The 27,904-nt window shown below is 45.6% G+C and overlaps 1 protein-coding gene across 1 annotated transcript; it reads right to left on the reverse strand.

Moving 5' to 3' along the window:
- Positions 1 to 9,048: 9,048 nt before the first annotated feature.
- On the reverse strand, positions 9,049 to 27,184 carry LOC144721139 (uncharacterized). The gene is made up of 3 exons (XM_078598535.1): positions 27,139 to 27,184; positions 12,833 to 12,886; positions 9,049 to 11,053 (listed from the first exon to the last, which is right to left on the reverse strand). Exons 1-3 carry the CDS (start codon positions 27,182 to 27,184, stop codon positions 9,825 to 9,827), a joined length of 1,329 nt encoding a protein of 442 aa, XP_078454661.1. The 3' UTR covers positions 9,049 to 9,824.
- Positions 27,185 to 27,904: the final 720 nt, after the last annotated feature.

Raw genomic sequence — 27,904 nt, forward strand, 5'->3', positions numbered from 1 at the left:
GCAGACTGCTCAGGCAAAGCAATACAATTTTGATTTGCACAGCTTTTAAATGTGAATGATTATTCAACCTTGGTTATGCCCCCAATGCATCTCGAGTAACACCAGCGCTGAAGATGGCTCCGAAACCCCTAATTCTTTCGTTTTTTTATATCTCTGTATATATGTGTGTTTATATATATGTGGTAACAGTCTGCATCTATCCCTAGGTCGACTCAGTTTCAAACGAGTACCTGGTGTGATTTGTAAACATCACCACTGGGGAGACCAAGGCGGCCGGGCGTGGTGTTGGCCACCTACCCCCTCGCGTACCGTGCCGGCCTTCATAGGTGCTCGCTAACAGCACTTGCCCCAACAGTTTATTTAGACTGTACAGCGGACCTTTGGCTTGTTTACCGATGATCAACTCACGAGAAAGCGACCACTCTAGTCGGATATCAGAAGCTAGCAAGTGTTAGTGAGCCTGGAGCAGAGGTCGCAACCGGGTACCCGATACCCGTACCCTACCCGATACCCGGCTACCCGTACCCGGCCGGGTACGGGTAGCCGTTTGCGACCCTGGTGCGGCCGGGTACGGGTACGGGTAAGGAATCAAAACCCGTTTACGACCTCTGGCCTGAAAGTGTGCTCGGATAGACTGACCTGCAGCGTGGTGAACTATTCTCAAATTCCCCCTTCGGTGCCCAAGGCGTGAGGATCGAGGTCCTCATCAGCGGCTTAACAACACGGGCGGAAGGCGTGAAGAGTACTCCACGTGTGTCTCCTCAGTAAAGCAGTCAGCGTGCAGACGGCACGGGGTAGTATGCGGGTCGCAGAGCAACACGAGCACCACCCATCACGGTCTCACTCCGCCATTAGGTAAATCTTACGTTGTGCCCAAAGCAGTGGCTAAAAAAACATACATCTTAAAACAATTTATTTTTTATTTTTCGATTTAAAGCTTTCGTGACTGCAGGGATTCATCTTCTTGGTTCTTTCGGTAAAGTCACGTAGAAGGGAAATAATAAAATAATAAAAATAAAACATAATAAAATAATTCTCACGACGTTTCGGCTACAACGCAAGCAGCCGTCCTCAGGTGAAGAATGAAACACCACCAAGATTGGAGCGTATATTTAAGCTGGGTTGGAGGGGGAAGGAGAGCGCCTTGACAAAATAATTTGCATATCAAGAGGAATTTAGCATATTCATGGCAAATGCGTAGGAGGTGGGCGGGGGGTTTCAAAGTCATATTATGCCCGTGCATTATGTAGGATCAGCAGCATCAAAGGGAGGGGATAGGGGGTAGCATTAACAAAGGGAAGGAATTTACACTATGAGATCTCTTTTACCAGTGGCAAAATATAATGGTAGGTTTTTACCCTTTTAATTGGTACAAAACTGACACCTTTATTCAAGGCATCATGTTTGCAATGACCACAACACAAGTAGTCTAGGCTCTAAAGAAAGCCGTCTCGGGTGTGGGCCAATCAACTTCAAGGACAGTGCATATTATTATCCTTATCAGAGTTGCTTCTTTTTGTTTGCTTTATTGACTACTTGTGTTGTGGTCATTGCAAACATGATGCCTTGAATAAAGGTGTCAGTTTTGTACCAGTTAAAAGGGTAAAAACCTACCATTAAAGGGAAGGAGTGTTAATAGTATGTAGCTGCAGTTACTAAACCACGTTATGTTTTATTTTTATTATTTTATTATTTCCCTTCTACGTGACTTTACCGAAAGAACCAAGAAGACGAGCAGCGGCTGTTACACCTGCTCCACTCCCTCATCGCCCTTCTCCCTCCCCTGCACACGAACAGCAGCAGATCCATACACACGCCGACCCACCAGGCCACCACCGCCACCCGAACCCCAAAGGGCACAGGGCGAGAGATCACCCACATTGTGCTCACAATGCACATGTGGGTGCTGGGTGAATTGCCGGTTACATCACTGGATCGCGAAGGATGGCAATTGGCTTGAGGGTGTCTTCATCCATTGATCATGGCTGATGATGGTAAAGTAGGGGGTTCCATAAGGGTAGTCCTCGCAACACGCCGCCACGGTACATCCGTTCATTTTGCAAAATAGGTTATTACACGCTCCACCCAGGTACAACAACAACCGCCATTCGCCACTAAGTGGCGGTGACGTCACACACACACATATCTTGGACTGGCGTTCGCTTCGTCACGCGGGGATATTGTTTAGCGATCATCAGGTGCGGGCGGGATGTAATGACTACAGTGTTTGAATTGAGATACATGTGTCAACAGGGAAAGATTTGAACGATTTTGGACGTGCATTTATTCTTACGTAGATATAATAATACGCGTATTTATGAAGTGGTCTTTTAACTTGACCAGAGTATGTAAATCAATTCGGACCAAAATTGTGATGGAGATAATTCGTCCACTCTTCTTGGTTCGAGAAAAATGCGCATTGAATACGGTGGTGTCGGCCCTATTCCAATGAAACAGTCTTTTGTATGTATTTTGAACTTCTTTCACGCCGTAGGTTCACGCTGGGACAGTGCTTGCGCCATTCAGTTTCGTGAATGTCAATGGGCGAAGGCCTCCCGCACAACACGTCAAAAAAAAAGAAAATCCCAACACGTTCGCCAACAAAAATGTGGCCTTAAAAGGAATAATATATAATGGGCAACGTTTCAGGCAATGGTCCTTCTTCACAACACACCTTGTCGGTCATGAAAGCTTTTCTCCATTACTTCACCACCCTGGTAAGTGCGGGTTGCTGATGTCCCAGAACCGGTTTTGGTGTCACTTGCCACCGCTCACAGTGACAGAGAGTCGAACGCGGGTGGCAGGGTGGTCCATAGTGCACCGCGATAATCGCTGTACCAGAGCTCCACCGTATACAAGTCCATATTTTCTAAAACTGCGAAGTTGCCTGCATTTGTGAAAACAGCCGGTCTGTTTAACAACTGCCCCAGGTGATTTGTTCAGCCGGAGGGGAGTAGTGTGGGTATGTATAGCCTATGGTGGGACACAGGTGTGTGTGTGTGTGATGGGGGGTGAAAGATGGAGTGGCTTTCCGAGGTGATAGCTGCGTGGTGAAGTATCATTACACGCCAAAAGTATTGTTCAAATGCACCGATGCATGACCAAAACTATGTCATGCAACCGTTCCGACAGACCTCACAACCAGACGCGAACCAGCACTGACTTAAAATACGTTGCACATATCTGTAAACAAAGCGTCACATCCATCTTCTTAATTTGCCTTCCAGCAAAACACAAAACAGGCGACAGTGGATAGCGCGATTCAATTTGGACCCCGATTGATGTAATAATCGCCCCCCCCCCCCGAATTAATCTATATTGTCCATCTCGTTTGATCCCAATTATCCTGCAGAGTAACATTTGAATGTGATTATGAATAATAATTTGCAGCATTGCGAGCAACACACACGATTCGACGCGTTTGTCGCAGAAATAAATAATCTGTTTAGTGCTGTAGAATTGTCGCTACTTGCTTATTAGTTAAATAATGGCGAGAGTGGGGTTCCCCAATCACGACTACAGTACGCTTTCCTCCTTCACCAATATTCTGCAAACACAAACGGTCTAGTCTTTACACACGCTGCACGTGCCTGATTATTGGGCAACATGCGATCATTTCATATGTAGCTATAGTACCATTTAAACAGTATTAATTGTCAGCATTGTTTGTCGTTCAATACCTTGATTTGTATTCGAATGGAGGACCGCGGTAGGTCGCGAAGACTGTGATGTGGGGAGCCTTGGGATAGGAACAGAGATGTCGCGAAGTCTAAAATCCTCCGAACATTGAGATGCACTTACCACCAGAAGCGTGTTTTTATGCTGCACGCTGCAACTCTTCCGTGAGGCTCCAACCCGCATTTTTACACCAAGCGGGAATCTCCTGACACCTCAAATTTTTGGTATCCACAGATTTTGAATTTCCTGATAAGTCGCCACCTTAAATTGCCGTTTTCTATGGATTATTAATATAATCTGCTCCTTCAAGCAGGAGGCACCCAAAACATGTGCTCTGCGTCACTTAAGTTGCACAAAATACGGTATCTTCTATCTATATAAATACAAACCTTCATCTGTATGTCTCAAAAACCTCTATGGTACTTCCCGACATGGCAGAAAACTTAACTTTTCGGGCACAAACAACAGGAAAAATCAGAAAAATCGTAGCTTTTTTCATTTTAAGGCCCCCAAGTCTCGATATTGATGTGTCCCATTAACATGCTTGTGCGTGTCATTCAGAAACCGTTACAAATATAACATTGCGTTTTTTTCTTTTGATAGAGCATTACACAGAAAATCAAATTTAATCAATAACTATTGTTCCATCTTTTATTGTTTTTGAGATATTTCCGATTCAAGTGGTTTTAAACGAAAACATATACATTTTATGTTCAAATCTGAATAATTAGAAACCGGTGAAAGATAGGAGCTTCCCATCAAAGAGTATTAAGTTAATTGATGTTTTGCTCTATATAATAGCAACAAAGAACGGAATCATTAAATTGAGTGGTTTCCAATGGGTATATCTCTAAATATAACAAGTTGAATGAATACATCAACAATTTTTTTTCAGAAAAATGCACATTTTTGGAGCAGTTATTATTGTATGATTGTAGATAAAAATTGTAAAAAAAACCCATATAAGGTTCATTATGATATTTATTTAAAACTTTTACCCGGCGAAGACAAGCTTATGAACTAGTATGATATATGTGCGTGAGTGGCATGCCTTACGTCCAACGAGTGAGAGATCGAATCTGTATCTACAACCCAGGCTAATTTGCCTATGAAGTACTGTGCTGTGCATCATTATATACTGTGTTCGCGCCCGTGGGCCGTGCCACGTCTCCTGTCCTGTCTGTAATTGGCGTTTGATTGAATGAGCATTTTTTTTTATGGAAATCAACCGCGAAATGCTAATTGCAATTTAACGATCAGAGTCTTCTGCAGACAGAGTAATGGAAGCTGGATTTGTCAGCAGCCCCTCTGTTTCACGTGCGGGTCGCGTTTCACAACAAAACACACACGTGGTGCAGCGTGCATGGCACGAGCCTTGCCGTGATGCAGGAATACAATTATCCAAGTTCTCCCCTTGTCAAGGAATCAAGGAGTTGAAGTTCATGGAAATAGCAACTATGGTCGGAGAGAAAACTATGCCACTGGCCGATGATATTTATTATTCACAATGTGCCCCGCTACCCCAAAGTCTGGTGTTCACGATGTTAAATACATCGCCTGGTATACAGGAGGCCGTAGGTTCGATCCTGACCCCGATGTCTGTATATTTGGAGTTGCATGTTCTCGTGTGGACTTTTCTCTGGGTGCTGCAAGTTTTCCCTCCACGCTTATAAACATACATTGAGAGTGTTTCGCTGCGATACATTTCCACGTAATACGCCACTTCTGTGAGCTATCATTTGTGGTCAGGTCGCTTCTGAAAAATAGCCATTTAGCTCAATGGGCCTTACCCGACAAAATAAAACAATTGGTTTAGTTTCCATTAACTTATTTTGCAGTTCAACGCAGCACAACATGCTTACACTGTGTGTGTGAAGGTGCAGGGTTGTTTAACAAAGTAATTCAGCAAATGTGATTACGTGTGTAGTGACATAGAATCGGTCACGTGGCAGCACAGCGCTGGCTGCTGGCTGGGAAGGGGATCTACAGCTTGCAGCAGCCCTGACTGACAACAGGCCACGTGATAGACCAGAGAGGGATGTAGGGGAATGGTCACGGAAAGGGCACATCGAGAACCCGCTAGTAGGTTCCAGAAGGAGGCGTGGCTGTGGGCGTGTCCGGGGGCGGAGCCAGGCCACGTTGACAGTATGAGAGGGGCCCCGGGAGGGGAGCTCGGGGCTGTCGTTTGGAGTGGGATCCCGTCGTGCTGCTGGAGCATTCACCGTCATCTCCTTCTTCACCCTCTTGGCGTGGCCAGTCAGGCAGTTTACCAGCTGTCCTGACTGGGGACCATAGTTACCAAGTGTTAACTGTTAAGGCCGTATAGTAAACAGAGTGCCTCCTACTCTTCGTGTCTCTGCGTCAGTCAATACTGGTGTATGCCCCGTGTAACGTATCGAACGTTTATTCGAATCTTCATTTTCATGTGGCTAATGATGATGTAGACTCGTAGAGCAACAACGATGATGTTATTATATTGAGGTGATCGAGCCAGATAAATTCCGCAGAAGTAACGCTGTGTGTCGCGAATCGAATCGTGGCCTGTTCTGGGTGGTGACCACATTCGCACATTGACAGGGGATTTTATTGATTTATTTCCCATTTGTGAATCATCATCAATTATATTCATCCGCATTTGCTGCCACGCTTTGTGCAGTGGATGCGGTGTATTGTTGTGGCCCATTAGCTTCGCGGAAGACCGAAGCCAAGGGATCTTCTCCGTTGTCGGGTTTCTCACGAGGAGGCGTTTGTTTGTGGCTTCTTGTGAACTCCAACTCGGCTTTCCAAGCATCAGCGGCAGTGTAGCGCTTCCCGCTCACGGCCAACACCAGTGACGATTATCTGAACCGGTCCTGGCCCTCCCCTAGGTCGACTCGGCCTCAAATGAGTGCCTGGTGCGGTGTTTCAAACATCGCCACTTGGGAGACAAAGGCGTCCGGGCGTGGTGTTGGCCACCCACCCCCTTGTGTGTCGTGCCGGCCTTCATAGGTGCTCGCTAACAGCACTTGCCCCAAAAGTCTTTTAAGGCTAAATTGAAGATCTTGGACTTTGTACATGTGCGTCCCATGTGACGAAAGCGCGCCTATTCAAATACTACACTATATAAGGACCTGTGTACGTTTGTCCCACGTGATGTAGTGAATACAGTTCTGCTTACAATGCTTCATATATATTAGAGAACGGTTGGTGTATTTGTGTACGTGGGTCTCATGGGGCATAGGAGTGCTGATTATAATTAATATCGAGAAAGTGTGTGTGTGTATACGTGTGCGTTCGTGTCCCATGTGACGTGGAGAGCGCTGATTCGGTCAATGATAGCTCGTGCGCACGTGTCCCACGTGACACAATGTCGATTCAAATTAATCAGCACCCCTTCACGTCACGTGGGTCGAGTTTGGCAATCGGTCACGTGGTACATTTAAGACTGCCTTGAATGTGAGTAAATTGTTAAAACTCAGAAATACGTACGTGATGAGGGCAATGAAGTAACTATGAAACAGACACAAATGTATTTTGTAATTTTATTCCATACCGTCCAAACTATAGGGTGCAACGGATGCGAGTAAAATTGTTGATTTTACATCATTACAATAGCCTCGACGGAGAAAACACCAATAGATTACAGCTAAACCATATTTTTAAAAAGTCTAATTTTTATTTAATGATATGGTCAACTACAGTACTGTCAGCCATGCTTTAAATTGGCCATTCAGTGTTAGCCTTGGCTAAGCTGATGTGGGGTCTATAATTAGGACATCCGTTTCTGAAGCAAAATTATACAGCGCACACCCAGTACACAGTAATTCAAAGCTAATGCACGACTATATGGTTTGTCAACTCATGGCAATGATTTACAATCTCCCAACAGAGAGCTATAACCACTGGCTCAGCCGATAAGCACGATCAATAGCCTACTAAATAACTCCTGCCACAAAAAAGAAAACAGCAAAAAAAAACTGCAGCGCTTGAGAACAAATTGACAACGCTGGTGCCGCTTTATATTTTAAGGGAACGACAGTCTCACAGAAAAAAATTACGAACGCTTTGTGCTATCCAGACATATCCATCCAGCCCCCCCCCCCCCCACGTCTACAGACCTGTCACGCATGCAGCCGATAACCACATCAGAGTTAAGACTGTCTTGAATGAGAGTAAATCCATTGAATTGTTCGACACACAATGGGAAAAAAGTGCACGGCTCACCAAGGAAGGTGAGATTATAAGAGGTGAGCAAGGTGCATCATCATTGGATTTGGAATCTCACTTTTTTCTGTTAGCCACGTGTATTTTTGTCCGCTCACACAGATGTATTTTTTTTAACAACAGCCTGCGTTCCAAAAGTGATCTGTGTCATTATTTAGGAATGTATAATCAGCATCATTGCCATGACATCAATATATAAATGTACACCCCCGTCCTTACCAATTGACTGCTGGATGAAGGCCACCCCGTGTCATGTTGGTAATGGGAATTGTTTGACCATATTTCACCAAGGCGGTGAGTGCAGATTTGGTGAAAAAAAGGAGTGGTCCAGGCCCATTTCAATTACCACTTATCACTGATGTTAGCCATTGCTGGGAATCAAACTCAGGTTCTACGTTTATAGTGCAGTGCTTCCAGCCACTTCGCCGTCACTCTGCCAACCATGCCATCACTCGTAAATATGATTGAACTAAATCATGGATCCCCCTTCTGGCATGGAAGCAATACCTTGGTAAGGTCCCTTGCCGACAACCAGGGTCAAACCTCAAGCGACTGCTTGAAATGTACACAAAGGAGCGATCAGACAGCGCTGTAAACAGTATATTAAAAAGGTACAGCGTACACTTACACATTGGAAGCTTACAGTACGTCTCACTACATTAGCCTGCGCGCACCAAACCGGTAAATCTATGTTATGGTTCGTACGTAACAATGCGCCATCATAATAGCTTATTAGGCCGAACATTTTATGGATATACGATAAATAAAGTACAAGAACACACACCCTCTGCGACTTTTTCAGCATCGCCGTCATAAAACATTTGTTTTGTACCATCCCTCGTGCGCGTGCCGTTTCAGAAGAATACAAAATCAGGAGAGAAGAAAAAACTTGTTTGCAAAGCGCTTTACACAAAGGGCACACGGTACGTGGCACAAAACAGACAGGTGGGCAGGGGTAAGTAGTTCATCATCTCAGGTAACGAGTGACACCTGGGCCTGCTGCGCCGTCTCGTTATTGCTGTCCCTGGGAGCCCGGCGATTGGGATTGCATCCCTCCTCTCCCCGTCAGGGATTGTTCCTAATTGTTGTTCATTTCTCCACCCCACCCCCGCACCCGATTTCTACCACCTCGGCTATTCCCCGAACGATGACAGTCTGTCACCATCATCTTGTTTGTTCAAATCATAATTTTCTCTCACCCCATCGCTTTCGTCCCGTGGCAGGTTACGTCATTTCAGCGTGGTGGTCTCTCTTCGGGCGACTGCCAAGAAGAAGGGCCGCAGTGAATTTTATTTGTCACGGAGAGGAGGCGAAGGGGGGTATGGGGGAGGGGTATCAGAAGGGTTGGCTGAAGAAGCTCACCACGCGATTTCACTGCGACATCTCCCACGCAATCCATGGAGTTAGTGACACGGGTTAGGCCTGTGCTGTGGCCCACTTGCAACGATTCGGAGTTCCTTGAACAACACCAAGCGATTCATTCCCATTGAAGAAAACTGATCATATCTATTAGACAATAAATTGGATATGTTCGTTCTCACATACATTGTCACACTTGTGGGAATTGATTTACCATGATTTATTTAAATGTGTATACAAGCTACATGCTACATGCTAAGTAGGCAAACGCAACTCTACAAACAAGATAGAAAGAAAGAGAAACAACACCAACAAGATGATAAAATGGAGACCAATAAAAGTATTTTTGAAACGTGACCCTCAATCGTGTAAATTAATCAAACCGAAGTGGCGTTATTAAATTAATATGTGCCAACCAGTTGTTAATAATCTTCTACTATTTGTAAAGCCGAATAAATGAGAGCCCATGAGACAGAATAGTCAAGAGGATCGTTCGTTTTTCTTCGCAGGTCACCTCGCTTTGTCTGCAGCGAGGATTCTCCTTATAACGACTGGTGACCCACAATGCACACAGCAGCTGTGATCTACCGGAAAGCGCATGCCTTCACGCTCAGCTGCAGGCTCTTCACGCAGCCCTGGCCATCGATAGGCACGCCAGCCTTCCTGCCCCCAGTCTGAGGCATCACCGAACCGAGATGGCTGATCGCAGACCTCCTGTAGGGCTCCGCTTTAGACGTCCTGCACGGACGGTGCAGGAGGGGGTGCGGAAGGGGGTGCAAGTCGCCGGACGGTCGGCCCCGCTGCAGGACCCTGGTCAGCGAACGCCTGCAGGGAGCCGCTCGGTGCGGACTCTGCTGCGGCAAACCGCACGAGTCGTGGCCCGGGTACCTCCCGTACGCTCCGGCGGGAGCCGGTCGGACAAAAGCTCCCGCGGCGTCCGAATCTTTAGGGAGGCAATTGGCATCGCTGGGAGCCGGCAAGCTTGTAAAATGGCGGCAGTAGCCGCTGCAGCTGCAGCAGCAGGAGGAGCAGCAAGGAGACTTTGTCGCGTTGACGTGGAGTTCCCCCGGAGGGCAGCTCCTGGGCTCCGTCCTCGCCGCACTCTGCGAGTTTTCGTCTCGATTGTCGGCGAACTCCGGCAGGCCGTCGTCGGCGAGGCCTCGCTCCGGGTCGCAGCAGCTCGGGTCCCAGGGGTCGCACGCGAAGTCCAAGCAGGCCGGCAGGCTCGCCGCGGGGCCCATGGCGCGGTGAGCCTCGCATGCGTCCGGGAACTGCACGAAGGAGCGCAGCGCCCGCTCGGCCGCCCGCCGCTTGGCTTCGCGCTTGCTCCCGCCGGCGCCGACGAAGGTGGTGCCGTTGACCTCGACGGCGAGCGTGAAGCGCGGGGCGTGGGGAGGACCCGTGTGCGATGCCAGCTGAAAGCTGAGTCCCGGCCTCAGCTCGTTGAGGTGCGACAGCGCCGACTTGGGCGGCGGGCAGAACGGAAGCGAGGACTGGAGCACGTGACGCCTCCGTCTGCAGGTCCGCCGCAGCTTCCACCTCCTCCTCCTGCCGCTGGCCTTCCCGGCCACGTGGATCTTAGGCACCACCGTGGCAGCGGGTGCCTGCCTCGCGCCCCCCTCTTCTTTCGACGGAGAAGGAAGAGGAGGAGGAGGCGGAAGGGAAACGGTAGAACTTGAGGGTGAGGTGACGCTGGAACTTGGGTTGCTGACCGAATCGGCCGGCGCGACTTCTGCGGAAAGGGTGGGCGGTGGGGGTGGGCGAGTCTCCTCGCCATCGGAGAGGGCGTAGTTTTCCTTGACGCTGCCCGAGCCTGGAGCGCACACAAACGAATACACGTGCGTACAAGTGTAATGTCAATAGAGCCTGCATGCGGTGTGAGGGGACTAATGGCCACGGGAGGTAATGACAGGGGTATCAGTTGCGAGTGTGAAAGGACTGGTGGCTACGGGAAAGTTCGAGAAGGGAGCGTGGTTAGGTGACGGAAGAGGACAGCGGAGTCTGCCAGTAGAGGGAGCGTCCAGAGTCAGCGAGAATGATCGAGAAGGTGGGCGTGGCCTCGTGTCGGTATAAAAGGGGGAGATGCGTGGGAGACTCGGGGCTGTTGCAGTGGGGGTCTCCGCCTGATGTCAAGTGAACGTGTCGTCAATAAAGTGCCATCTCAAGAGAAGTGTGTCAAGTCGTCATTACAAAAGGACAAAGGTGCCCCACGTAGCCTTCACAGATTGTGGGGTGGGGTGAGGGGCAATTAATGTAAGTGAGGACCTGTTAAGGCCGACATGGCGCACAAGGAGGCGGTGTTGTGAACACCACACTGAGATGCCTTTCCTTACCAAGGGCTAAAGTTTACACGCCACGCCAGGTGCTTCACTTGAAGGCCGATTCAATCCAAGGGATGCCCAGGGCTGCTGACGATATTCGTCACTGACCTTGGTTGTGACGGGAATCGAACTCGGATCGCCAATTTGTAACGCCGTGCGCTAACCACTACGCTACCGCTTCCCGTAAAAAATATATATACACATGCACGTCAACACACACACGCATGTGTACACACATGGATATACAACAACATCAACAACCGCCGTTCGCCACAAAGTAGCGGTGACGTCACAACGACCCTTAGTGCCAAGCAAGGTGCACCTCGCATGTACATGGAATCACAAAAAATATAAAGATCCCCGTATAGCCTGTAGGGGCAAGTGCTGTTAGCGAACACCTATGAAGGCTGGCACAGCACACGAGGGGGTTGGTGGCCCGGCCGCCTTTGTCTCCCTAGTGGCGATGTTTACACATCACACCAGGTACAAATTTGAGGCTGAGTCGACCTAGGGGAGGCCCAGATAATCGTCACCGGTGTTGGCCGTGAGCGAGGATCGAACCAGGTGGCCAGGTTCGTAGCACAGACCGCTAACCGCTACACTACCGCTCCCCATACATGGAATCACACACACAAACACTTACATGCGCACGTAAATTCGCACGCATGCCCTTGCACTCGAATGTAAAATCATCACAGGTCTACAAGGGGAATAATGTGGCCATTAAGTTTCACAGCCTCGTCTTGTCTAAATGACACGATTATACATATTGTCAATTGACAAAAATAATAAAATCAAAACAAACGTAACAAATAAATGTATTCACATCACCAAGCCAGTGCGCATACGACCCCAATTACTGTGAAACGTAATGTTACATTTCTGGAAAATAAGTCAGGACGCACAAATGTAGCGGGCAGATTGCATGAAGAATGGCGAAATACTTTTCTGAAAAGAAAGTGAAAATATTTCAATTGAGAATAGCACCGCGCACAATTTCCTACCCTCCACATGCATGCGTGGTCACTCAAGCCCCAATTGTGTTGAAGCGGTGGGATGTGGTGGTGAGGTGGGGAGCGGCATTTTAAATCCCCATGGCAGATCATTCGACAGGCTTCAATTTTGGAACCAGTCTTTTGTAACCATTCTTCAACCTGTATTTCCAAACGTCTGCTCTCTCCACCCCACTCCACAGGGTGCCCTCTTCCTTGCCTCCTCACCCCACCCCGCCCTCCCCCCCTCCCGCTGTGGAGGTGAAAATTCAAACTCACTCGTGTCGTCTTCGTCATCCCGGGGCACGGAGTGGATTATTCCGGTGAGTTTATCTAAACAAAGAGCAACATAGCACTTAATTACACCGTGTGAGTGTACGCGCGTGTGTGTGTGTGTCCCGCCTCCCCCACCACGTGCGTTATTCCAACGCAGAAACAAAATCACTCACACTTATCGCAGATTGTCGAAAATTAATGCGGAGAGTAATGGACGTAAAACCTTATTAACAAACACGAGACACTTCGTAACAATGCAAATGGCAAAGATAATGGACCGCATTCCTACTTGTCTGAGCGCAACAGTGCTGCAGTGTCTAGTCGAGACAAAGGTGATGTTAGTGAACATCTTTTTCCATGGTCTGGTGTCTCTCGCGTGTTCATTTGGCAACCTGTTGTATGGCGTGTTTGAATCACGTAATTCGCAACTGCACCAAAGGATGGATATAAGCACACTCATTGGGAGCAAGTCCATCTGTGCTTATATGTAAAGTAGTGTGGTGAGATGAGAAGTTGCCTTTTGCCACCCCCAGCCCCAAGGAGTGTAAAGTAAGCATGTGTTGCTTATATCAGAACTGTGCTTATATAAGGTGTGCTTACTTCCAGCCCCCGCTGTACCACAATATCATCGACGAGTTCCACAGACACTGCCGTCAGGGGGGGTATTTGTCGTTCTGCAGTAAAGTACGTTAACATCTTGCCATAACATTTTGTGTTTGCCATTTATTTATGTACATATAGACAAAGCCTCCCCCCCGTGTCGCATTAACAGACTGTTGGGGCAAGTGCTGTTAGCGAGTACCTATGAAGGCCGACGCGACACACGAGGAGGTGGGTGGCCAGCACCACGCCCGGCCGCCTTTGTCTTCCCATTGACGATGTTTACACACCGCCTCAGGTACTTATTTGAGGCTGAGTCGACCTAGGGGAGGCCCAGGACCGGTTCAGATAATCGTCACTGGTGTTGGCCGTGAGCGGGTTCGTAGCACAGCGCGGTAACAGTTACACGACCGCTCCCCACACATTTGTATATATATACACAATAACTTTAGTAGGAATGTTTTAACAACACAAATATGTAACAGTGGCATTTAGCGATTCGCCCCACGCACCGCCCCTCCCATTGATTTGATTAATCAACATAATTCCATGGTTGTGATCCAATTCAAGACTCAATTGCTCCTGTAATATTTATCTATCTCGTCTGCGCACGATTGTTCACCACGTGCGCTTAAATGCAACGGTTACGTTTGCAACAAGGCGTAAATAACACGTTCTCACGCACCCAATTGTTAAGCTAGTGAATTGAAGCGGCATTGCATGCCTCGTGGTCAGCTGAAGTATTAATTACGCATGGGTGTGTGCGGTGCGTCCATTTAGGTTTGCATGTACGCAGGTCGCGAAAGGCTGTTAACAAATCACCGTCGGCTTTCGCGACCAATACGGATGATATTGGTCGTGAAAGCCTACGTGTTAAACAAATCGCCCAGAATGATGCCCGATCTTGTCAGACATTGGCAGCTAAGTAGAGTTGAGTCTGGATGGTGCCCGGGTGGGGTGACCGCAATGCTTAACAGGTGTTTTAGGCTGCTGCGGTACTATCTTGCCAGCAGTGTGAGTGCAGAAAAACAAACCATTGTTGTACTACACTGGTCTACAACATATGTGCTTCCTGTCTTTACCAAGGTGCATTAAGTAGCGCAGTGAAGTATGGTCAAAAACAAAAACCCATGACCCTCACAGCGTCGGGAGACACTCATCCAGCTGTGGTTTTTGGCAAAAGGGGGCTGTGTACGCGTGTGCGTTCATTGCCACAAATTGCCACAAATTGCCACCCCGAGTATGTCAGTCAGGTCGGAGCCGCAGGCAAGTGCTCAATGTTAATGGCAAAGGTCACTCACTCTTGGCTTTGTCACCCAGTCAGAAGGAAAGAAAGAAAGAGCCAAAGTGAATCGCAATGTCAGGTCCGTCGTGACGACCGACTCGGCGTTGCGAAGAACCCCTCCGAAATTGTCGCGGCCCCCGCGCGGCACTGCATGGGTCCCCAATTGGCAGGTAGAGCCGGCGACAAGAGGCTGGCACTTTACGAGGCCGAGATCGACTCGCCTTTAGAGCTAAAGCTGAGCCGCACGTAATGGCAAATTGCCACCATTCACTTGGATGGAAAATGCAATTAGGGTGAGGGATTCTTTTTTTTTTACCCCCTTCTGCAAGTATGACCGGCTTTGAAATTTCATTTACAGCTTTGTAGATAGCCACAAGGGACCCCGCGAATTGCAGTAGTTACGTTTATGTACTACAAAGGAATCCATATAGTCCTTTCAGAGTTTTGAAAAAAATTCTGAAAGGCAATTAAATCAAACTCCAAATTACGCATACAGACACGTCTGAACAAAAAAAAAATTGTGGCAGCAGTTCTTTGACCACAGCTCACATTTTCCATTTTTTTAAGAACAGCTTGAAAACATTTACCATCACAAGGGATTCTGTGTCTTAAATGAAAGCTTTCCAGCAGCCATCCGCAAGTTTTGATAATTACTCATCGATCTCCCCCATCACCTTCCACCGTTTCCTTTTGTTAACCGCAATCATAGAAAAAAAGTCGCCCTAGAACATAACGCCAAGTAAGGTCAGCCGGAGGTCAGCGACACTTGGAACTTATTGGGAGCCCAAAGTGCACCTCACGACGTGAGTTTTTTTTTAAAGAGGCGATATTTTTTTCCTCCCTCCATAAAGGTTATACTCGACTTAAAGCAAGCCGAAATAAAACGCAGCGAAAAGCCGGAAATGCATCGTCAGCCATGCACGAGGGCGATCAACTGCACTCACGAGAGCGAACGAGTCTTACGGTCAAGACTAAAAAACATCGCGCAAAATATCCGACAATCTTAAAGCGTAGATTGTATGTACTCGTCCTCTCCGTTCATCAATTCGCCCACATCGCTACGCCACTCCACCTTTAGTTCTTTGCTGCACGTAGCCATTCGCAAGGCGCTTTCGCTCTCTGTGGGAAAAGAATGATGAATGGGACTCATCTTCTTGGTTCTTTCGGTAAAGTCACGTAGAAGGGAAGTAATAAAATAATAAAAATAAAACATAATAAAATAAAATAATTCTCACGACGTTTCGGCTACAACGCAAGCAGCCGTCTTCAGGTGAAGAATGAGACTGCCAGTGTCTCATTGCCAGTGTCTCATTTTTCACCTGAAGACGGCTGCTTGCGTTGTAGCTGAAACGTCGTGAGAATTATTTTATTTTATTATGTTTTATTTTTATTATTTTATTACTTCCCTTCTACGTGACTTTACCGAAATAACCAAGAAGATGAATCCCTGCAGTCACGAAAGCTTTAAATCGAAAAATGAATGGGACTTCAAAGAAGTGTAAATTGGCTTGCAGGCATACATCATGGCGCCTTAGTTTGGCTCTCTGAGCATTCGTGCACGCACGCTACGGCTTGATAATATTTAGCGTCGAGGGATGCGGACCCGTTTCGCGGAGAGTGATTTGCACCTGCCAGATGCACGCCCATCAATGTCACCGCCCGCGACAACAGATGCCAATTAGCCACGTAACGCAAATTCATCGGTGCGACGGTCTCAAGCGGGCGATGACACTTCACGTGCCGGGATCAATCGCGGCCACCGGGCAACTCACGGAGCACGCCACTCGTTGTGTTTTGTCGGTCCACGCTGCGCAGACCCCCCCCCTCCTTCCTCCCTCCGCTACATTCACCTGATGAGAGCCCACCTCCTCCCAGGCGAATAAAGCAAACGCTCTAATTCATCATGTGCTCCTGCACCCCTTCACCTGCAGTAAACGCGTGCGGTAATCAATTACTGACAGCGTGCAAAACGTATAAGCCAATAACATGAGTATTGGGTCCCAAGAAAGCGATTTGACGAGTCTTGTAACTTGGTGTGGTGGCGGTGTGGACACGTGATCACTGGGGCCAATGCAATGGTGCAGTGGTTGATCCAACTGGCACTAAGAGACTGTTAATTAGGCTCCACAAATAATTACTGAATGGCACAGCATGCAAGGATAATTAAGGGGTTTGGCCAACTGTTGTACTCAATGCTGCTGATTGAACATAACCATTCACTGCCATCTCTCCAGGCTTCCTTTGTTAAATGTTCTGTGTCTATATCCATGTTTATGATTAACATGTCACAGCAGGGATATATACACAGTTTAAAAGCTTTCTTGTGCTTTTTTTCATTATTAAGTTCACTTTTTTCTAGAAGGACACCAACCTCCTCTTGTCCACCCATTTATTTAATCAATTTCATCCTGACCTGTCTTCAACAGCTGCCCGAGGTATACATACAGCACTCTGATCTGTACAGATGGTGACAGCTTGGCAACACTTTCATCCAGAAGTGGATAAAGCATGGCTGACAATGATGCCATGTGCACGAAAGTAATTGATTGCTTTATGAAGTACACATTTAATGTTTAACAACGGAACCTTTTGATGAGTTGGAAACCGTGCAGTGTGTGTCTCTTATTCTTGTTATGTTCAGATTTGGTCCATGTCATTTTGTAGAAAAGTGTCTCTTATGAACCGGGCAATTTTTACCTGATTAAATAAAGTTACCGTGACTCCCTAGGGTGGGAGCTGGTGACGTGATGGCATCGTGATCACGTCAGGGACTCCTGATGGGGCACCTGATGGGGTTGACACTTTAATGATCACTCTTTCTCTCTCCTCCAGTCATACATTACAGTCATAACGTCACTTTACAGAAGCCGGTGAAAGCAGGAGGAAGAACACGGTTGAGGAGTGCCACTTTCCGCCCAGTGGACGTCTACCACATTCTACGTGTCCGTCGGTGAAAATTGCTTCTTGACCTCATTTCCCGGTGGTCGACACGTTATCCGTCATTCCGAGGGTCAAGCGTGCGGGGAGAGAAGGGGCGTGTGTCCCTAGCGAGCGACGCGCCAGTCAGCGGAGCGTTTCACACGCGAACAAAAAAAACGTGGGAGCCAGCGTCTGGGCCAACAATGAGAACGAGTGGACGCAACTAATCTCTGCTCCTTTTCGTGCTGGCAATTGGAGCGAGCGGGGGGGAAGAAAGCACGGGTCCTCCGTTTTTTTTACCCTCTTTTCCTAATATTATTCCTCCTGAACCAGCACGTTTGAACAAATCTGTCTCTTCTCTGAAAAAAGTAATCAGATATTGCTAGTGGAAGGTGTCTACCTTGATCTGAAGCCCATTTTTTTTGCAGGACCCGTTAATTGATTGAACTGCGTGGGTTTCTCTTACTCCCGAAGCGCCGGAGCTCTCATTGTTCTCGTCTCATAGCCGCTTTCGCGCATGATGGAATGCAGGGTTACTATAAACTATATATATTTATTTTTATTTTACCAGGTAAGGCCGACTGTGCTATCTAGCTCTTTTTCAGAAGCGATCTGGCCACAAATGATAGCTCAACGAAGTAGCTTATCGCTTGGAAATGCATAGCAGCCAAATACTGTAAACGCATGTTTCTAAATGTGGAGGGAAAAAACGGAGGATGCGGAGAAAGATCCACGCGACCACGGGGAGAAGATGCAAACTCCAAATATACAAACATGAGGGTCTGCATCGAACCCACGACCCCCTGTATACCAGGCGAGGTTATTAACATCTCGCCATCATGGCACCCACTTGGGGCGAAGTGCACATATATTTTTTTACGTACGTCCACTTCGCCCGAGTTTTGCCGATGTCATCTCTGCCAACAATGGAACAAATCGTAAAAGCCGGGGTTTTTTTCGCCTCCTTCGTCAACATATGAATTCGACCCCTAAGATGCGAGCCCTTTGTTTTTCAATAGGGCATGTGGTTTAAAGTTTAAAGTTTAATTTATTATTTATTTGGTATAGCCCTGTGAGCCATGCGGCTCTTAAGTCGGGTGCAACCGCAACAAACAAAATATGAACACAGAACATCCCAAAGCGACGACGCGCAACAGAAACATCCTGGAATAAAGCAGCAAATATTTAAAAAAAACTGTATTAAAACGCTGTGGTGGCGCGGTGCTTAGAACACCGAGCCATAATTTCGATTTAAAGCTTTCGTGACTGCAGGGACTCATCTTCTTGGTTCTTTCGGTAAAGTCACGTAGAAGGGAAGTAATAAAATAATAAAAATAAAACATAATAAAATATAATAAAATAAAATTATTTTATTTTATTATGTTTTATTTTTATTATTTTAACAGGACCCTGCGGGGTGGGCTGGTAGGAACGAATAACCAAAGAATATAAACATAATGTATTATTACACTTGTTAAGCCAGGAAAGCCCCACTGAGTCAAAAGGTTTTTGTAGGGTCCTGCCAAGTGTTTGCAGTAGGGGGCGATGTTGATACACGGACGGACGGACGGACGGACGGACGATATAATCTATTGGTGGTCTGGTCCACTTCGTTCCTACCAGTATTACTTCCCTTCTACGTGACTTTACCGAAAGAACCAAGAAGACCGAGCCATAAATCCGCCAACCTGAGATGGAGTGATACCTGATCTGGTCCTCGCCTCCCCAAATGGCCAACCCACACTAAGCAGCATAACTAAGTATGGTCAAATAGCCCCCCCCCCCCCCCATAACTGACATAGTGTGGGGATGCCTTCATCCAATAGTCGGTTGACAATGAGCTAGGAATCATTATTCACATCCACCTTCCTATGCACCTCCACAGTGTTAATTGAACCTCAACATTCAACCAACTGTGAGCTACCCCCCCCCCACCCCGAATGCATTTATTCTCCACTGAGAGCTGATTACACTTCAGTGATGCAATCGTATACTTCACTTCTGAAACGCATCCGGATATATTCAATCGGTGATAACTAATTGCACCTCAATCGAGTCAAATCTGACATCTCCCCCCACCGCAAAGCCACCAATTACCTCTCCAATAAAATGTACGACTTCATAAACTGCGATGTTTTCCGAAGGCCAGTCATCATACAATTTGAGATATTTCTAGCCTGTCAGTGACAGAGGAAAACACTAATATATCTTATTTTAATTAACCTGTGCCTTGTGTAAGACTTTAAGGAAGCGGCAACTTTATTCTCATTTTACTGCTGGGTTTAATTGGCTCATGTAAAGAGCTTCCGTGGTGTTTAATTTTACCCACTGGCACAACTTTGTGATATCTTATGCAACGTGTTTTCTTCAGAGTCTGAATTACCCCTGGAATGCACCGCATGCCAGATATGCAGACATTAAAACTACTTGCAGCAGCATCAGAAGACATATCACACTCATAATGATATGCTCAAGAGAACAACTTGGAACAAAGTCTAACAGATTGTTATTGGCAGTGGTGTTGACGCCCAGAGTGACAAAAACTGTCATCATTATCATCAACAAACTCGTCCCTGTATCAAATCAAAAGCCAAAGATTGTGGAGCGAGGCTCATCCCTTGTTTACAATTCCGAACCATTGGTTCAAAATTCCACAATCTCATGTCAGGGGCCAGTCCATCCATAGGATAATTCACTATTTGTTTTTGTACCTGGGCAGTAAGTGTTATTTTCTCATTGCTTATGCTTCAAAAGTACAGAAAATGGCTATTATTCCCCACAAACTTTGCTTTTGGGACCAGGACAGTGATGTTTTGAAATTTACATATTTTCAATGAGAAAACGTGTTAATTGTGTCATTCCCCTCACATAAAGTGATAAAATAATCAGTGTAGGACAAAGTGGTGCTCCTTTTATTGCGTCGACCCCTGGAGATGTGAAGAGGCCGAGTCAAATTCCCGAGCGGGATTTCAACTCCGTGCATGACCTGCAGACTTGAAGCCGCACACTTTATCCGACTGACATGACCCACGAAGCGAACAAACATGTACAATAAACAGGAAAAAGTAGAATGAACAACTCTAAGCTCATTCAAATAAAACGGAGTGTTCGCACACGTTGAGTGAACTCACCGGATCCCAAAATATACTTGTGTTTTTTGTGGTCACAACTACCAGTGCTATTTTCACAGCAGCATCCTGATCATAACTGTCTGTGGCTGGATACAATCCATGAGGTGGAGTTTTATTTGAACTTTGAACTTATTGACTCTGCCCAAAATGCATTTATTGGCTTAAATATAACTGTCCTTCCAAAAATATTTGGATTTCATTCATCGGCACTTATTAAATGAATAAAAAAAGTTAATGGAAAAAAAAACCTTGGCTTTTGTGTTATTCACAGGACACAATAATTTAGTGCATGTCAGAACACAATAAAATTATGCGTTTCAGATCTTCACAGATATTCATTACATGTCAAAAAATCCTGACAGGGAACTTGCATTGTGATGCGTCTGTGGATAAACGAACATTCATATGCAAGAGCAGATGGTTTCCAAAAAAAAATTACGTAAAAAAATGCAAGGCACGTCGAGGTCCTATATTTTGTCTTGACATTTATATTCGTTTACCAAGCATATCACACGACGAACCAAAAAAGTAATAATAATAAATAGAAGGAAAGGGCGGGGGGGGAGGCTCAATTAGCAACGTAATAATGAGCGCAGAAATGAATTGGTGGTCGTGATGAAATTATTTGCTAATTAATGTGAAAAATGAATGCCGCGGCTATGAAAACAGATGATAATTACTTTGGCTAAAAATATTCTTCATTTTATACCGTGTCATTATTCTGCATGGCTGGCAGCGGCCATTTGTCAATTTGCATCGAGACGAAACAAGGACGGGGGACGCGTTGACACGGACGCACGCGCAGACCCACGTGGCTTGTGGCCAAGGCACGCGGCCGCTGGGTACGTAACGACGCCTAGTCAATCCATCATCGACTGCAACGCTCACGCTGTGCTATAGGTATTGGACTCGTGTAACTTCCCGGCAGTCACTAGAGGCCGCGACATCCATCGCAAATGTGAAAAATTTAAAGTAGATTTTCAAGCGAATCCCTGGCCGTGAATCGCGACTTCACCGACTTCACTCTCCTGAGATGATCGGCGCGGTGAAGTATAGTCCAACAACAACAACAACAACCCCAAATGGCCGACATCGCTTTGGCTCGGGGATGCCTTCGCTCAGTTTTAGGATTTTCAAAAGGATATTGACGCCGAATATTCCTCGGCACAAAGTTGAGGCATCAATGAGGAAGTTGCACAACACTACAAATGAAATACACAATGCTTTTACCAACGCCTATTTGACGGACATGACTGCATGGCGCCGTACTCTTTTTACACAAACAGAAAACTTCTTCCAAACAAGCAAACAAACAGAAAGCCTCTGTCATGGAATTCTGCGAAGTTATTTGAGTGGCCATTCGGCTGCCCAATTACTCGGGAGTCATGCGGGTAAAGTGTAACACTTTCTGAAATTGCACACGATTGCACAGAACAAGAGCAGAACAGCACAAGTTATTATTAAACAATCCATTGTAGTCTTTTCCTGAGACCAACTTACTAAAGTTTTATAAGAGACAGCTGCGCACAGATTCGGTGGAAATCTGCAAACAACAGCTATAAACCCCAGTATATTAATCAAACGGCACATTAGCGACATGTGAAAGGCAAAATTCATCATCACTCTCTTAAACACACGGGCATTTTTATTGTGTGTTTATCATGCGGCTTGTGCGAAAGTAAAGGGAATCAAAGTGGAAACATTGGCCGGACACGTCCTGAGAACTGACGAGAGACAAAATGAACTGCACAGTGGCTATCGAGAGAGAGAGAGAGAGGCAAAACATGGAAGACCGTGGGAGAGTTGGCAAGATGAAGTAAAATTGCTCGGCTCTTGGAGTTTCACGGCACTGTTAGTCGCATAGACCAGCCTCTGTAATAATCTAGACAATTGGGGTTGTTTTGGTACACCATCACAGGGGGGCGCCGAGCAGCTGAGAATTACATCTTGTATTTATTTTAAACTAATGGGGCGACTGGCTGCACAATATTTCAACATTTCTTTTTTGCAAAGTGTGTTATTAACATGGGGGGGATCAGCGGCGCTATGGATCCTGTGACCCTATTTCTATTCCTGGTCATGGCTAACAGATATCAGAAACCGGTCCTGGTCCCAATCTTCACCAACCCACACTAACCAGCATGATGAAGTGTGGTCAGAATTCCCCATGACCTACGGGTCATTGGGGGGGGTCTTCATCCAGCAGGAATGTCACGCTTTTGATTCCTGTATTATTAACGCAGGATTAAACTCGGTCTCTTAATATGCGCTGTACATAGAGGACTTGAAAGTCTGAAACTATGGATCTGAACCAGCATTTATGGGCATTCTTTTTGGAGCACAGTACATTGCCTTGTCACTCCAATCTTCATTGCTGTATTGCAGTCAAGAATTACATATTTGACCAAGAGGCACGTAAATGCGTATTCGACGGTAATTCACAAACACATTCTACGAGCTGGGATGGGTACCGCACTCAAGGAATGGCAGCCAAAGGTTCCCTCCTGTACGTAGTTTGCTCCGACGTGGCGGTCTCCAGGCCGGGTTTTTCCCGTAGACCAGCGTAAAGTCAAAGAGTTCAGCCTCATCTTCTTAGTTCTTTCGGTAAAGTCACGTAGAAGGAAAATAATAAAATAATAAAAATAAAACATAATAAAATAATTCTCACGACGTCTCGGCCACAACGCAAGCAGCCGTCTTCAGGGGGAGAACAGGTCTGTCGAGAAGGCAGAGTCTGAATGAGTTCAGCCTCGTGCAGCAGTTGAGTGCTCGCGTGCAGGCGAGTGAAGGTGGCACCATTGTGATTCCATATTAAAAAAAAGCCAAAGTGTTTGACCATAACTTTATATATATATGTTTTTAATTAAGTCATTGCTAGCTGACAATGATGGTCCAGATTTATAATTAAAATGTCATCATACCACACATTTCGTTAAATTAATTACCGTTTGCACAAGAACAGTAACATTTTAATTACATGGCAACTAAGTTGAGCTCAATCACACTTAACAACAACAATAAAAATCACAGTCATAGGTAGAGAGGTTGGTGGGGTAGGGAACTCTTTTTTTGGTGGTGGAAAATCACGGACAATTTTGAGGCGCAGGTAATCGAGCTCCACACTCTTGAGTGGCCCCATGAGGGCCGTGTGGACAACACCTCCCCATCAACGCGTTCACTCTCCCGAGACGAGCCAACATTTGTCAGGAGAAGCACAGGTTGTCAAACCTGGCCCAGCTTAATTTAATAGTTAATTAATTATCTGTCGCTCGTTAATTGCTTCCGGTTTAGGGTACAAACGCAAAACTCGATGGGAGCACAACAACACTTTGCATTGAATCCCAGGTGTTCCTTGAAAGTGACCTCTATTAATCAATGAACTCCTACTTGAAGATAATCTTCATATCTAGATACGAATCTTTTGCAGCATGAACACTCTTATAAAGCCATGCTTTCTGACAAGCCAATGTTTTTTTACACATACACATCGCTTGAGGAAACCCATAAGAGATAATATAACCAACGTTTCCTCATTAATCTTCATTGGTTAACCCCAATTAATGCAATGGTATTAGGGGCTGCAAGCCTAGTGCTTTGGGTATATAGGTTTAGAATGGTTCAAACACATCACTGTAGTGCTATGATAGGTAATTTGATAATTAAAGCCACATTATCACTACTTGCTACCAGTTACGTGCCAAAATTAAAATATTGGCAAATAACTTTTCATTTTAACATTGATTCACCTTTACAATTTCATATATCACATTTGAAAATACTAGAACTGAAAGAGGCAATGTAAATAACAATAGAGCATTTTGCATAGGGCATGGGTGGTGGTAACATAATCGAGGGAAGGAACTGGACAGAGAAAGAGGGGCCTTCCAAAAGTAGAACAGCACTGGGACGCCTCAAACTTAATCTGGCCCTAATCATCACCATATTCATGATGTCCTCATATTTTCTCAAAGTCCAGTAGCATGCCACAATCCAGACAGGTATTGAGCCACTTTGGAGGTTTCCTCCTTTCCAACACCACCACTTGTGGCCTCATGCTCATGTCATAATTTCACTGACAAATTTGATTCTATACGCAAGCATAACACAACCAATACAGGTTAACAAAACTTGGGCCAAAAGGTCTTAGCGCTGCCCTGAGCCTTAAATGTCAAAGAACATTCCCAAAGGCAGGTAGGCGGTCAACTTTTAACCATCGGTCTCTCAAGGGATAAAAAAAAAATTCCCCACACCAGACGTGGTCATTAGAGGCAATTAAAGAGTGGCTGTTTAGCAGCGCACTAACCTTGAATGGTGGTGTGAATTTTAATTGCTCCATTGTGGATTGCGGGTCCAGGTCACGTTGGAAGGGAAGCTGAGCCTCTGAGTGTCGCGCGCGTGGAGCCCGGCGCTGCGCGTCTGTGTGTGTGTGTCTGTCAAGACGTGACTCTCCATTATGATTTAAAGGGTTGCCTCCGACATCATTGATCTTTCGAAAGGGACATTTCCATTTTCCCAGACGTCAAAATCCAACGACGCACGAACAAATCAAGTGTCGTTTTCAGAGCTTTTGAAAATACGGGTTACATTTAAAAAATTCACGAAAAAGTATTTTTTTTTATAGTCCCAGAAAGGCCCTTTTTTGCACAACGAGTACATTTGTCCGTTGACTACGGTACAAGCAACTACCATAACTGTATAATTATTCCACCATTGGAACCTCATTTGCCAGTAACAAAATATGATAATTGGTTTTTTACCCTTATATCTGGCAACAAAACTGACACCTTTTTTACAAGGAGTCATGTTTGCCTTGACCACAATACCTGCAGTCGAAATGCAAACAGATGACACCTTGTGGCATCATCTGGTCCAATACCATGTGAGACTAGGCTCTAAAGAAAGCTGTCTCAGGTGTGGACCAATCAATTTCAAGGACAGTGCATACATTATCAGAGTTATGTTTTTTGTTTGCATTCCGACTGCAGGTATTGTGGTCAATGCAAACATGACTCCTTGTAAAAAAGGTGCCAGTTTTGTTGCCAGATATAAGGGTAAAAAACCAATTATCTTATTGTATAATTAATTTAATGTATTTATTCACTGCAATCCAGAGGGCTTGCAATCTGTAGGTTGTGGATTCGAAGAAGTGGGGCAAGTTTCTTAAATCATCCCCTTCTCTGTCCACCTAACAGTATAAATAGGCACACCACAGGTCAGGTGTAGTAAAGTGAGGGTCCTCTTACCTCTTACAAGACATCTGACCAGTGTGGAAGAGTAGGCCAACTACCCTATAAGAGGGGCGTTCTGAAGCACCTTTAACTTTTTCCTTTGCTGCATTAAAAACATATTCAAAATACCCAATGAACCAACTGGCAGAAAAAATAAATCGTATTTTTTTTTGCTACTGAACCTTCAAAAATATGTAACTTTTTCATATGTTCAATAAAAATATAATTATAGGATTCGAGTATTTGTGACGAGCAGACGGCAGTGCAGCACAAATCATTGTTGTACCGAACTCGTATGCTACCCACCATCATTAACTTGCGCTGACCGGCACGGGGTGAAAGATGGTAAAGTAACGCCCAAAACCCACACAAGCGTGGGGAGGACATCTAGCAGTGAATTGAGAAAAATAGCTGTACATTTGCCATTAGTTTTACCACTGGAACTTTTCATGCATAATCTTGCACTTTATTTGATAGCTTAAATAGCGCAAACATTTTTAAAATACACTTTATATTTTAAATGATATGATTTCTTACATTTCCATTCATTTGTACGAGTCATTTGTTTTTCTCCGATGTGTTATGGCTGTCGTGGAAACGGTGTGTGGTTTTTATTGATGAAACCCGACTTAAGAGATTCTTAGCTCACAGGGTACTTTAAAATAAACTGAAATCTGACTCGCGTTGCTGCATTGTCTTCCGTTCCACATTGGAAGTTATTATAATGGTATCAATGGGCTCTTTCCTGATTATAAATGCAGATCATCTACATGTGTGGTGAGCACATTATTTACATGCCTCGGCTTTCTTCACTCAACTATACCATTGTGAGGAACGTAAAAAAAGAATAACATAACAGTGTCATGCAATGTATAAAAAAAATAAGAATAGGTTTTACCCTTTCTGGCAATGAAGATTGGCACCCATTTCAAATGTTTACAAGTGTCTGGGACGACGAGTGAACTAGAAGCAGTATGTGATCATACATACCGAGATGTATATCATCACAACCAGTCATTGTCTGTCGACTGTTGTATGAAGACCGTTCGATGCCGTTACCATCGCTCATAGCCCTGCACTGCTCACAAGCCTTCTTGCTGTTCCATGCAAACTCTTCTCATCGCTCCATCTCCGCGGTGGCCGTACTATCGGGCACCTTCTCTTCCTCGTCTGTCATGCCAACAGCTATCATCGCGTCTCGAAATGTGTTCTGCCCAAGTGCACTTACTATATTCTTAGGTTTTTTCGGTAAAGTCACGTAGGTAAAAATTTTAAATTAAATTTAATTAAAGTAAAATAAAAGTAAAAAAAAAATCACGACGTTTCGGAGGCAACACACTTACTATGCTTAGCGGTCGACATGAAGACCGAGTTGCGTTTGCTCCACGGTGCACACGTGTTCCCCCGGCAGTGAAATTCAAAGCGTGCGACTATCCGCACTTCTTTGCAAACGTTTATGCTTTCGTTCCATATTAGTTCCGTTTTCTTTGTCGGCATCCTTCTATGGTCATTTACGTATCCGACTCTACATTCGTGCACGGGCATTTGTCAATCCACTAAAACTAAACAATATATTATCTTACCAGGTAAGGTCCACTGAGCTTTTTTTGCTCTTTTTTTAGAAAGAACCTGGCCACAAGTGATGGCTCATCAACGTTGCTTATCGCGTGGACATTTATAGCAGTCAAATACTCTCAACGCACGTTTCTAAATGTGGAGGGAGGAAAAAAAATCGGAGGACCTAGAGAAAAATCCACGCCACCACGGGGAGAACATGCAAACTCCATATGTGCAGGCGTCAGGGTCTGCATTGAACCCACGACGTCCTTCATACCAGGTGAGGTAGTTAACATCTCGTCACCGTGGCGCTCTACTGCTGGATGATGGCCTCTACACATGGACACGTGTACAG

The sequence above is a fragment of the Lampetra planeri genome, chromosome 10 (genome assembly GCF_965212315.1).
Source record: "Lampetra planeri chromosome 10, kcLamPlan1.2.h2, whole genome shotgun sequence".
Taxonomy (NCBI): Eukaryota; Metazoa; Chordata; class Hyperoartia; order Petromyzontiformes; family Petromyzontidae; genus Lampetra; species Lampetra planeri.